At 40.1% G+C, this 12,709-nt stretch overlaps 1 protein-coding gene across 1 annotated transcript in view; it reads right to left on the reverse strand.

Annotated features, from left to right (window-relative positions):
* SLC27A2 (solute carrier family 27 member 2) overlaps positions 1-12,709 on the reverse strand; it is a 42,665-nt gene that overhangs the window by 25,044 nt on the left and 4,912 nt on the right. Inside the window, exons 2-3 of the mRNA XM_044231169.1 lie at positions 6,864-7,073; positions 2,336-2,494 (exon numbers count right to left, since the gene is read on the reverse strand). Of these exons, the coding sequence (XP_044087104.1) occupies positions 2,336-2,494; positions 6,864-7,073 (369 nt within the window). The remainder of the gene's footprint in view (positions 1-2,335; positions 2,495-6,863; positions 7,074-12,709) is intronic.

The raw sequence follows: 12,709 nt of genomic DNA on the forward strand, positions 1-12,709 counted from the left end.
TTGAGCAATGAATATGAAGAAAGATAAGAGAATTCCAGGCAGAGGAAACAATGTGAAACATAAAGACAGGACAGTCCAGAAGGCGTGGAAAGATAGCCAAGACTCAGCTGGATCGTGACTGGAGTGTTGAAGAGTGGGTGAGTCATGGGAGAGGAACCTGGAGAAGCAGCTAGGGGGGCCATCATGGAGAACTTGGAAGTACCAAGTGGAAGAGTCAAACTTAACTCTGCAGGCAATGGAGTACTAGGGTCTTGAGCAAGCAGGAAAACTGTTCTTTGATGGGTGAGGTAGACATAACGGTTCCCAAAGATGTCCCTGTTCTAATCCATAGGACCTGTGAATATGGTACCTTACATGGCAAAAAGGACTGTGTAGAGGTGATTAAATTCAGGATTTTGACATGGGAAGATCATGGTGGATTACCTGGGTGGGCCAAGTGAAATCACAGCTGTCCTTATAACAGGAAGGCAAGGTCAAGGGCAGAAGAAGATGGGATAATGGAAACAAAATGTTGGAATGATGTGTTTTGAAGACTGAAGAAGAGGCCATGAGCTAAAGAATGCAGACAGCCTCCAGAAGCTGGAAAAAGCAAGGAAATGGATTCTCTCCTGGAGCTTCTAGAAGGGATGCAGCCCTGCTGACACCTTGGTTTTAAGACTTCTAACCTTCAAAACAGCATTAAAACTTGTATTCCTTTAAAGCCACTAAGTTGGGGCACCTGGGTGGCTCAGTGGGTTAAAGCCTCTGCCTTTGGCTCAGGTCATGATCCCAGGGTCCTGGGATCGAGCCCCACATCGGGCTCTCTGCTCTTTGGAGAGCCTGCTTCCTCCTCTCTCTCTCTGCCTGCTTCTCTGCCTACTTGTGATCTCTGTCTGTCAAATAAATAAATAAAATCTTAAAAAAAAAATAAAGCCACTAAGTTTGTGGTAATTTGTTACAGTAGCATTAGGAACAGCAATAGCAATAGGAAATCAACATAATGGGTAAAAATAATATATATCAGACCCAACCTAACTATAGGCATGAAATGTAGTAAAGTGAAATTCAAAACTCAAATTTTTTTTTCATGCTATTAGTTTAGCTTTATTCCTAAGTATACAAAAGTCCACTGTTTTAGAAGAGGAAACATTTTTTAAAATACTATTTTTTCTTCTTTAGAATGTATCTATGGGAAGCACCTCGGTGGCTCAGTGGGTTGAGCCTCTGCCTTTGGCTCAGGTCATGATCTCAGGGTCCTGCGATCGAGCCCCACATCGGGCTCTCTGCTCAGCGGAGAGCCTGCTTCCCTCCCACCCCCCCCCCCCGCCTGCCTCTCTGCCTGCTTGTGATCTCTGTCTGTCAAATAAATAAAATCTTAAAAAAAAAAAAAGTACATCGCTATCACCTCAAATGTCTTATTTAAAAAAAAAAAAAAAGAATGTATAAGCAAATGTGTGAGTAATGGAGTTTTCCCTTTGGGACCTCAGAGGCCCTCTGTACTTGATGAGCCCAAGTATATGATCAGGTCCCATCAGTCATTCCAGGTCAGTGTGGAGTTCGGTACTGATGCTGGGGTAAATATTTTATAACTGATCAATATGTTGGTGAGGGAAAGACAGAGAGGTTTGGGCCATAACACAGGCACATACATATGTATCTGCATACATATTATTTTATATATATGTTTATTATTAGTTAAAATGAAATGTCACATGGAAGAAAAAATTAGGGTCTTTTTTGTTTGTTTGTTTGTTTTGTATTTTTAGCTTAGAGAGTTATAGATGGCTTTCTGGGAGAGGTGGACGTTAGACTGAGCCTTGATGGATACAAAGGGCATAAAGCCTACTGAAAGGAGGAAAGATGGCAACTCTAATTTGTATGGTAAAATTTTGGAAGGAAAGAGAAGGGATGGAAAGCCAGGTATTCTGACAAGAGCTGAAGAGCTGTGGGAGCAGAGAAGAAAAAGTAGGATGGGAACAACTAAGGGGGAATTTTAAATCAGATGCTGACAGAGATCTACATGCAGATTTCTGAAGATGGAAATTACAGAGGGGACTTACTTATGGGACCTAAGAATCAAGTGTCTTGACCTGGATGAACACCCAGAACATTTTAAGGAAATTTCCTCCTTGATATCCTGAAAACTGTAGCACTATACTATCAGATAAGCAGGCATGAGAAAATATAAATTATTCTAGATACTTGCTGGTGATGTGGGAGCCAAATACCCTTGTTACTAACATAGAATCAAATGCCGTTCCTGGCAGACAGGAAAGTAGCCGACTTTGTATTACTTTCCCCGTGGAGCATGTGTGACTGTGTACCAGACTCCAGTGCCTTTAGAGAAAAAGCTTACCACACAGGATACATCCGTGGAGACCAATCATTAGCGCAGCACTGTGGTACAAGGGCAGGGTGGTATAAATGACATCATCTTCCTTAATCCCGCTGGCACTGACGAAGCCAGTCCCATACCACAGGCGTTGGTGATTGATCGTCGCAGCTTTCGGGAGACCTTTGCAAAGATACAAGAGAAGGCAGGGTGAGCCAAGATTGGCCATTCGCAGACATGTTGTCTGGGAGAGAGATCTGGCTTAGGAAGATCCATGGTCCAGTGCTTAGAGAATTGCATGGGGCCATAATCAGTTACACCAAGAGTCAGCAAATTTTCTTCTGTAGGAGACCAGAGAGTCTATGTTTTAGGCTTTGCACGGTCACACAGTCTCTGCTATAAATACTCAACTCTGCTATTGTAGCTGATAATAGCCAGCCATATAAAAGAATGAAAGTGGCTATGTTCTGAGAAAGCTTTATTTGCCACGACAGGGAGGGGAGGCTGTATTTGGCCCACAGACCACTGCTTGCTGAACTGAGTTAGATGGTTACTCCAGTAGTAATTTGAAGAGAAAGGCATGAATGTCTGTTGAATTTTTGCTCTACGCCTGTCATCTTGCAAGGTATTTTCAAAATTTCAAATATTTCTCATAATTAACAGGATCAGTAAAATTATATTCTCTAATCCACAGAGGATAAGGCTGAGATTCAGAGAGATTGAATATTTTTCCATTCCTATCACTTTTCTTCATAACCACTTTTATTAATTTCTTAGCTCCTCTTCTAGAGTGTTTTTATATAAATACAAGCAAATAAGAAGAGTTGCTTATTTTGTTCTTGCCCTTTCCTCCATTAAAAAAATGGACAAACTTCTGCATTTTTCCCTCTCTGCTTAACACTGGATGATTGAGAACTGTCCGTATTTATACAATGAAACTTTCCTTATTCATTCATTCATTTATTCTCTCCTTCTCTCAGTTGCATCAAGTCTTTGTATTTATGTGTTATAATTTATTTAACTCTTTTGCTATTCCAGCCTGGTCCACATGCTAGTTTATACTATGAGTGATGCTGTATTTGTAGGATAAATTTGCTGAAGTGAGACTGTAGGGTCAAAAGATAACTATCTTTGTAATTTTGATAGGTAGCGCCATATTGCTAGTTATAAGGACTGTCCCAATCCACTCTCTCACCAGCAACATCTGAGTGGACCTGATCCTCATAGCCTTGCCTAGGTATGCTCTCAAATGTTGGAATGTTTGCCAAATTGAAAGGTGAAAAACGGTATCTCGGTGTAGTTTTAGTATATTGCATTTTCTTAAATATAATTTATATAGCATATTTGCAAAACACTATTAAAAGGATTTATTTATATTGTTTCTCATGGAAGGCGACGCAGTCATGGGGAGGTCCTGAAGCCATTATTAAGGGGCTAGGGCTAGAGGTTAAGACTTTAGTAGGTAAATGGACTTTTTTTTTTTTTTTAAGATTTTATTTATTTATTTGAGAGAGAGACAGTGAGAGAGAGCATGAGCAAGGAGAAGGTCAGAGGGAGAAGTGGACTCCCCATGGACCTGGAAACCCGATGAGGGACTCGATCCCGGGACTCCGCATGACCTGAGCCGAAGGCAGTTGTCCAACCAACTGAGCCAGCCAGCTGTCCCTGTAAATGGACTTTTTAAGGAGGAAGGCAGTCCATTGTAGACTCAGATCCTTCCATACTTACTTGATGGCACCTTAGCTAGGTATGGCCTAAGTAATAGCAACTCATTATAAGGTAAAGCAGTGTGGTCAGAAACCTGTCATAACTGTGAACACAATTCAAAATTCATTTTCTTTGACAGTGGGCCAGTGGCATTATGTTAGTATTAATGTTCCATTCTACACTAATATTAAGAAATATAAGAAAGCATTTATAATCAATTGTATTCACCACAGAAAATAATTGTACAGATAGTAAAAACTAAAAAAAATATATATTTTAAATCTTTTTTTTTTTTTTAAAGATTTTATTTATTTATTTGAGAGAGAGACAGTGAGAGAGAGCATGAGCGAGGAGAAGGTCAGAGAGCAAAGCAGACTCCCCATGGAGCTGGGAGCCTGATGCGGACTCGATCCCGGGACTCCAGGATCACGCCCTGAGCCGGAGGCAGTCGTCCAACCAACTGAGCCACCCAGGCGTCCCTTTAAATCATTTTTTAAAAGATTCTATTTATTTATTTGACAGAGAGAGAGAGAGAGATCACAAGTAGGCAGAGAGAGAGGGGGAAGCAGACTCCCCGCTGAGCAGAGAGCCCAATGCGGGGCTTGATCCCAGGACACTGAGATCAAAACCTAAGCTAAAGGCAGAGGCTTAACCCACTGAGCCCCTAAAATATATTTTTAAAAAGGAAATACATATCCTTCGTTGCTTTGAGGTACTTTCAGAAATTTCCTAATTTAAGATTTTGTATTAATGAAGAAAAAAGAATATATGGTAACTATTACATAATTTTGTACTAATGACTGAGGAACAGGGAAAACATCTTGTTTTGCAATTGCTTAAGTGAGTTCTTTTTTTTTTTAAAACTTCTTTTTAAAGGCTTATTTATTTGAGAAAGAGGGAGAGAGAAAGAGAGAGAGAACAAGCACGAGTGGGAGGGGCAGAGGGAGAAGGAGAATCTCAAGCAGATTCCCTGCTGAACACAGAGCCCAACACTGGGCTTGATCTCATGATCCTGAGATCATGACCTGAGCTGAAACCAAGAGTCAGATGTTTAACTGACTATGCCACCCAGGTGCCTCAAGTTCTTTTAATTAATTTTTACAAGAGTTACTTAACAAATATTTTATTTAGAGATAAGGAGAAAAGCAAAATAAACATCAACCCAATCACCTTCCAATTAAATATAAATTCAGAATTATGGGATTAAATTAAGGGGAGCTCAATGTCTTTTTCTCCCTAAAGTGGGTTTTATATTTGACGGCCAAAAACTACATTGTGAAGTTCTATTCTTGTGTAGCATTAACTAGAATTCCCTGTAACTAACCGAGGGCTGACTTTTTCTCAATTATTTCCCAAAGTTCACAACTTAATTTTACCATTCTATTAAGAAATGAGGATAAATGAGGATAAATTCCCATATATTAAGGTACTGTCTAAATGTTGGGGAAGCATTTGGTTAACTATGTCATCCCACCATTCTGATGGCATGGCAATATATAACTTCTGACAGAAAGAGGATAGACAAGCTTTGGGCACTGGATTTAATATGTCATGCCCAGTCTCCCTTCATTTACTTAAAGAAAATACTTAATAAGTGTACAAAAGGGAGCCCATCTTGCGGTTAAACTTGGGTCTAGGAATTGGGAGAACAGATGGGTGCTGAGGGTCTGTTGAGGTAAAAGAAGGGAGTGTTTATAGGTTGGTGTTGGGATAAAAGGCTCAAAGGAAACTTTAGCTTTATAATGTTTGATTGTTTTACAAGGAAATGCATGCATGCAATACCTGCTTAAATTAAATTAAAATTTTAATCAAAAGGAGAAATGATTCAAATATTCAGTTTTCCAATATTAATAATAATCATTAGCATGCTGGCACTGGCTTCTTGTCCTCCTTTAAAATATATCCATATGGCCTCATATTATTACATTTTGATAATGTTTTCTCTGGCCTAGAGTAGGCAAACACCACATTATCTGTTAAATCGAAGAACTGGGAGGTGTTGTGGCAGAGAGGTCAGATGGGTGAGCTGTAGTGTCATCCAACTAAGGTGAATCCTGACAAATTACCTTGAGAAGTTCTTAATCTCTCTAAGCACGAGTTTCTGCATCTGTAAAATGGGGATAAGAACGGTATTCATCTTAAGGATGGTGGGAGAATTGTATAAGCGCAAGACCCTAAAGCTTATAGGAGAATGCCTAGTATATTCTGCCTTTGATATTGCCTGTTCCATATAGTTATTCCAATAACACTATTAATTGGCAGTGTTTTTTTCTTTGTGGTTCATAAAATTATGCTGCAGCTTATAGTTGAAGGTATCTTAGATTTGGTGAAATACTGTGCTTCAGGCCCTGGGCTAGAGCCATTCTACACCCACATCACCAAAGAGCTCCCAGTCAGTGATGCATGGGAAGATAATGGTCAAAGCATTTACGTAAATACAACTCTGTTATTGTCCTCTCATTTTCTTTGGTGCCCCATTTATAACTGGCTATACATTATGTATAGACTTGTGATATAAGATAATCGAAATCCAACCATCATTTAAAAAATTCCCAAAACCTATTCAGTGCCAAATTTTATCCATTATCATAACTATTTTTGTACTTCTTGGCTAACTTCTTTCTCTGTTCTACATACCAGCGAGGGGGAAATACGGGTAGCTTGGAGACACCCAAATAGGATCACATGCTATGAAATAAGACCAGTTCCCACAGGCAAAGAGCTAAATCCTCTAAAGTATTAGATATCTGATAAGTTTTGCCAAGGGAAAGAACATTTGAAAACTTAACGCAACATTTAACTCCTTCAGGCTAAGTCCATTTCTTTGAGAATCCTTTATTTTTACCTGTGGTTCCAGAAGTATAAATGTATAAGGCAGGAGTGGAAAAAGTGACTTCGGACCGCCAAGACTCTGGAATAGCTTCTGTTGACATTTCATCTACTTTGTCTAGTAAAGAGTCGACCCCATCCGTGTTAGAAGTTCTGCTCACATAATAGATGGACACATTATCCTTTTTCAGGCTTGGCAGCACCTCTTCAACAGCGTCTTGTAGTTCTTAATGTGGAAAGAAAATCCAAATGAATTATATTAGTCCACTAAAGTTCTCTTAGTGCAACAGGCTTCCTATTGATTTTGTTTCCAGCATAATTTTTGCTGAAATGTGTAGACATGACATGGGGTACTTATAGTTATACAGTTTTAAGCATGGAATTTGCTAGATTTGGAAATTTCACAAGATTCCAAGTTTGGGGGGAAGGTTGGGTTTTAATGGGTTCCTAGCATCAGATGGTTGGTTGAAGATTTCAAACAAACTGACACATGGATAAAAACCAAGATATATAAGTGCATAACTTATATGCATGTCTGGTATATGTCTCAAAATACTCCAGAAATGAATTTGGTTATTCCCAACATATGTGTCCCAATGATGAAAAAGAAAAAAAGAAAATTTTAAGGTAGGAGACAAGAAACAAAAGCAAGGCAACCATGCTAACTAATAATGATGACAGAAGCCAACTTTATATGTACACATACAGATATATTTCTTAACACATCAGGAGCAAATAGTTTCCCTAGGCAAGTTCAACTCATCTGAGAAAGAAGCTCCAAATTTCATAAGCACATTTTCTGCTCTGAGAAAAAATCAGGGCCAATTAGCGTGTTTTTCAAACTGTGGGTCACAATACAGTGGTGGATTTTCAAAATCATTTGAAGTGACCAAAATTTTAAAAATTCCAGTAGAATGAAATATATTTTCAGAGTATATCACACATAGGAAGAGGTAAATATTACTTTTTTAAAAACAGCTTTCAGTCAGTTGTATGAGTGTGTGTATACTGTCACAAACAAATACATTTTTCTACTCTAGGCCAACGTCAAAAAATTTAAAAGGTACTGATTTAATATATAAACCACATTTTATGTTTGCCACTTGATTTCTGTGCCCTTCAATCACAAGATAATATGGTCTTTCAGCTTATTTGTCTCGACCTTGTGAAAACTGAACTGAATATACTTATTCTTAATAGGAAGCTGACCCAATACCCCAGGGAATTACCTTGGGGAGGCCATCCCTAATTCATCTTATATACTTTGTTTCATTTGTTTATGTATGATGGCTCCATCAAAACAAGAAATACCATCAGGCCACATACATTTAAAAAAATATTTTAAACATTTTAACCAGAAGACTCATGCACCTGGTAAAAAGAGATCAAACAGTACGAAAAAGTTTATTATGAAAACCAACAGTTCCATTCCCCTTGCTTCTTCAAAATGAAATGTGCCACCTAGAGGTGATTACTTTCAAGTTTTAAAAATCTGTTTCTTCTAACAATTGCCTCTGTATCACCAAATAATGTGCTTTTCCTGCTACCTCTTGACCTATCAATTTTGATCCCCACTCTTGTTCTCCCCCGTCCATCAATAGTCACTATCTCCACTTTATGCTGTCTAGGGTCATAGAATTTACATCTTTTCTGAGACTATAATTCCATCTTCCCAGCTTTGTTTATGGGTTGGCTCTAGAAGTGGGCACCAATAATCAGGGTCAACAAGATTATGACTATGTAAATATTATTCACTGCAGAGCAGAGTAACACATTATATAATCATGTTTCCTTTCATGAGGAGTTTTTCCTTGTGTGTCTGTTGGCTACCATCCTTTAAGATTCTATTGGCTTCAACTGTTTTCCACCGCCACCAGATCAGATCGCTTTCTAGTCCTTCAGCACTTCAAAATATTAACCAAAAAATACCCCTCTTATAAAAACTGGAATGGTTAACACCCCATCCCTTGCCACTGCCTTGGTTCAGGTCTTCTTTATCAATCTTCCCGATAGGCTTCCAGACCAATCTCCCTGCCTCTACTCTTTCCCTGCTTCCAACTTAGCAGCTACACTATGGTTTCTTATTACTGCCCTGCTTAAAATCTTTCAACGGCTGCTAATCCCTTATGGTAGAGTCTACTCTCCTTATGCAGCATGTGAAGTTCTGAGCTCATTCACAGTTTAACCCCTGGGGACTTTACTGATGTCATCTCCTAGTACCATTTCTTATCCCCTTTCCTCTAACTACATCGATCTATGTGAACTGAATCTATCCATACTTCCACATCTCATGACCTTTGTCCAGATAGCTTCACCTACTCTGAGTGCCGTCCTCTATCCTGGTCACCTGGAAAACTCGAGCATATCCTTCAAGACTCAGCCTTGGCAACACTTCTCTCTGATGCCTTCCCTTCCCCTGCCGAGTGGGGTGCTCCCACAGGGGCCTACATTAGTATTAGTACACTGTGTGACTTGCTTGTTCTTCTTCTCCTCTATTGGTGAAAATGTTGAGATTAAGGATCAAGAATTACGAAATCTCCTCCCCCTCTCCCTCCCCTGAAGCTATATACTCAAACACTGTGTTGTAATTTATCTTGATTAGTCTTTCCCCTTTGCCTCCCTCTTTCCCAACATTTATCCATTATCTGTTTGAAGAAGGCTTCCTATGTGCCAGGCATGGTTCTAAGCACTGGATATAACTGGGACGGAAACAGATACTGTCCCTGCTTCTACAGAGCCTAATGGGGGAGGAAGCGAAGAAATCATCCATTTAAGTAAGGTGTCCTAGGTGTCACAACAGGGGATATGGCATTTTGGGAGGGGCACAAAGGCAATCCAGAGGCAATATCATCTAAGTGGAGACTGGAAAGATGAACAGGAGTTGGCAAGTTGAAGACCAACTGAGATTGACTGAGCCTGTTTCTAGCAGAGTGAACAGCTTATCCAAAGGTCCAGAGGCAAACAACAGGGTGTCAAAGTAGCTGAAAGTGGCTAAAGTTGACTGGGGTAAAGAAGGTTGGGAGAAGAGTCTAGAATGTAGTCCAAGTCCCTGGTGGAAGTCAGGGCAAATGGATTGTAGGTAAGAACATGATACATTTCTTCAGCCTGAAATTTACATTCCATTTTTAAAAAAGGTAAAAGGAAATGCAATTAAGCTGGTGTCATGCTAGATTACAGTTCAAGCAATTTGGCATCACGCATCTTTTACTGCATTCATGTTGCTATCCAGTCCTCTGTAGGTCTTTAGTTTGTGATACCTTTCGTAGAAGTCATTTCATCTGAAGGGAAGGCAATTGACCCTGCCCACCAATTTCCCTACATGTCCTCTGCACTGTTGGTGTAGAATTTGCATTTGGGCATTGACTTGAGATTCCAGTGTCACCAACCATATTAGGAACACACCTAACATACCCGATGGCAGCAGCCTTTCTTCCTTTAAACTAGAGATGCTGATATAAAAACTGAAATTTGAAAGGACATTCTGGGTTTCTGTTAACCAGCTATTTGATATTTAGTATCTTTCCTTAAGCCCTTTATAAATACAACTGGACCTATATGTTTTCTCCTTCACAAATTTTGTGTTTATTACTGTAAAGTCTGCTTACTTAAAAGTGGCAATCAACCAGGACACAAAAGCTCTACTCGGCCCAGGCTGAGATCCTGAGAACTCTCTGTTCTGAGATTTACATGCAGGAGTCCACTTGGCAATGACACCTGTCAGGTTGCAAGGGAAGCAGACTAGATAGAGGGCAAGGTTGAACAGCGATGCAACCACACAGAGACCTCGTTCAACTGGTTCTCTGATCCTATTGGTACTCTGGTACAGTGGCTCTCTTGAAGCCAGGGCAAGTCCTGGAGAGGGTCCTGGCCAAGAGATTCCACTGCCCATGTTCCCAGCAGTGGAGGAATGAGCATCTCAGTACTGAATGGCGCATTTGGGTAGTCCATAACAACACCCACTATACCTTGCATCCTTACTGATAACAAAGCCTTAATGTTTCCATTTGTATAGAACAGTCTGTATAGTAGTTTTACATATATCACATCATATAGTTTTCACAAGAACCCTGTGATATTGATACAGTCATCCTGTTTCTACAAACGAAGACAGAAGTTCAGTGAGCCTATGTATGGAAGGATACATACAAAATAAACAGAAATATATTGGGTTTATGGGATTCCTGCTGCATCCTTATACTAGCCATTCGGGTTCAAGTTTAGAGAGAGTGCCTTACTTTTTAGAAGATATTGTCTATTTGTCCTTCTGCTTAGTTCTTGTTAAATAAAGCATGCGGATCTATCTTTGAAGGGCAATATTGACAATCTCTTGTTCATCTTCTTTGAAAAGCATAACCTTGAGCTTTGTTGAAGCTTGGGTGTGAAAAACAGTATTCACAGAAAGGGGTCTGAATGGTATAGAGGAGATCTGTTGGTTCCTCATTAGTCTAGGTTTAAGTTGGATTGAAATAGAACCTCAGAGAAAGCAGTGCATACTTGAGTGAGGGAATATTGAGGGATAACATTTCCCCTCCCTTAAAATCTGCCTTGTTAAAAAAAGAAAAAAGAAATCAAGGTAGCATATGAAGTTTCCTTCCCTCCCTTCTTTCCATTTTATCTCCCTTCCTCCCTTCCTTCCTTTTCTTTCCTTCTTCAATAAGAGAAGAAGAGGAATTTATGAACACATGGCCCATTCGTAGAGAGCAGGGAGACATACAGGTTGGTGAGCTGAACCAGTCTTCGTCACCAAGGTGGCAAGGTGCTACGGGCGAACGCTGAGCTTTAAAGGCATGCAATCCAGCAGCGAGTTCTGCTACTCCATTGTCTCGTTGAATGAGTATCTGACTGAGTTAGAAAACACTCCAAATGCTTATCTCAACAAAGTAGGATCTGAAAAGGAGGTGTGGAAGGAAACGTGTTTTGATAAAAATCTCAGGATGATTGTGAAATGGTTGGTAGCTGCATAAGTCATAAGTCAGGATTGAAGGCTTATCTTTTCTTCACTCAAAAAGGCAACTGAGGGGTGCCTGGGTGGCTCAGTGGGTTAAGCTGCTGCCTTCGGCTCGGGTCATGGTCTCAGGGTCCTGGGATCGAGTCCCACATGGGCTCTCTGCTCAGCGGGGAGCCTGCTGCCTCCTCTCTCTCTCTGCCTGCCTCTCTGTCTACTTGTGATCTCTCTCTGTCAAATAAATAAACAAAATCTTAAAAAAAAAAAAAAAGGCAACTGAAGCACAAACTGGTTCTTAGCAATCTTTGGAGACAGTCTGAAAGCAGGTTTTCTAATGCCATTTGTAACCGTGATTTTGCATTTTTAACATCGGCAGTTTGGAAATTACAGCATTTAATAACCTACAGTCTGGTCTATAAGTCAACACCGTATGTGTTAGAACACCCTGCAGGGCGCCTGGGTGGCTCAGTGGGTTGAGCCGCTGCCTTCGGCTCAGGTCATGATCTCGGAGTCCTGGGATCGAGTCCCGCATCGGGCTCTCTGCTCAGCAGGGAGCCTGCTTCCCTCTCTCTCTCTCTGCCTGCCTCTCTGTCTACTTGTGATTTCTCTCTGTCAAATAAATAAATAAAATCCTTTAAAAAAAAAAAAAAAAAAGAACACCCTGCAGAGAGAGGCATGCATTTACCCCTCCCCCTGCCCCACACAATACAAATCACCCTAAGGTCAGAAACACGTTTGATGAAGGTTAAGCCCCACCTGGAATAGGTTAATCTTTAACAGGGAAATAAACACTCATCTTACCTTTATGCATATATAACTTCTTTAATTTTAAAAGATTTTATTTATTTATTTGACAGACAGAGATCACAAGTAGGCAGAGAGGCAGGCAGAGAGAGAGAGAGAGAGAGAGAGAGAGA

Source organism: Neovison vison, chromosome 13, assembly GCF_020171115.1.
Source record: "Neovison vison isolate M4711 chromosome 13, ASM_NN_V1, whole genome shotgun sequence".
NCBI lineage: Eukaryota > Metazoa > Chordata > Mammalia > Carnivora > Mustelidae > Neogale > Neogale vison.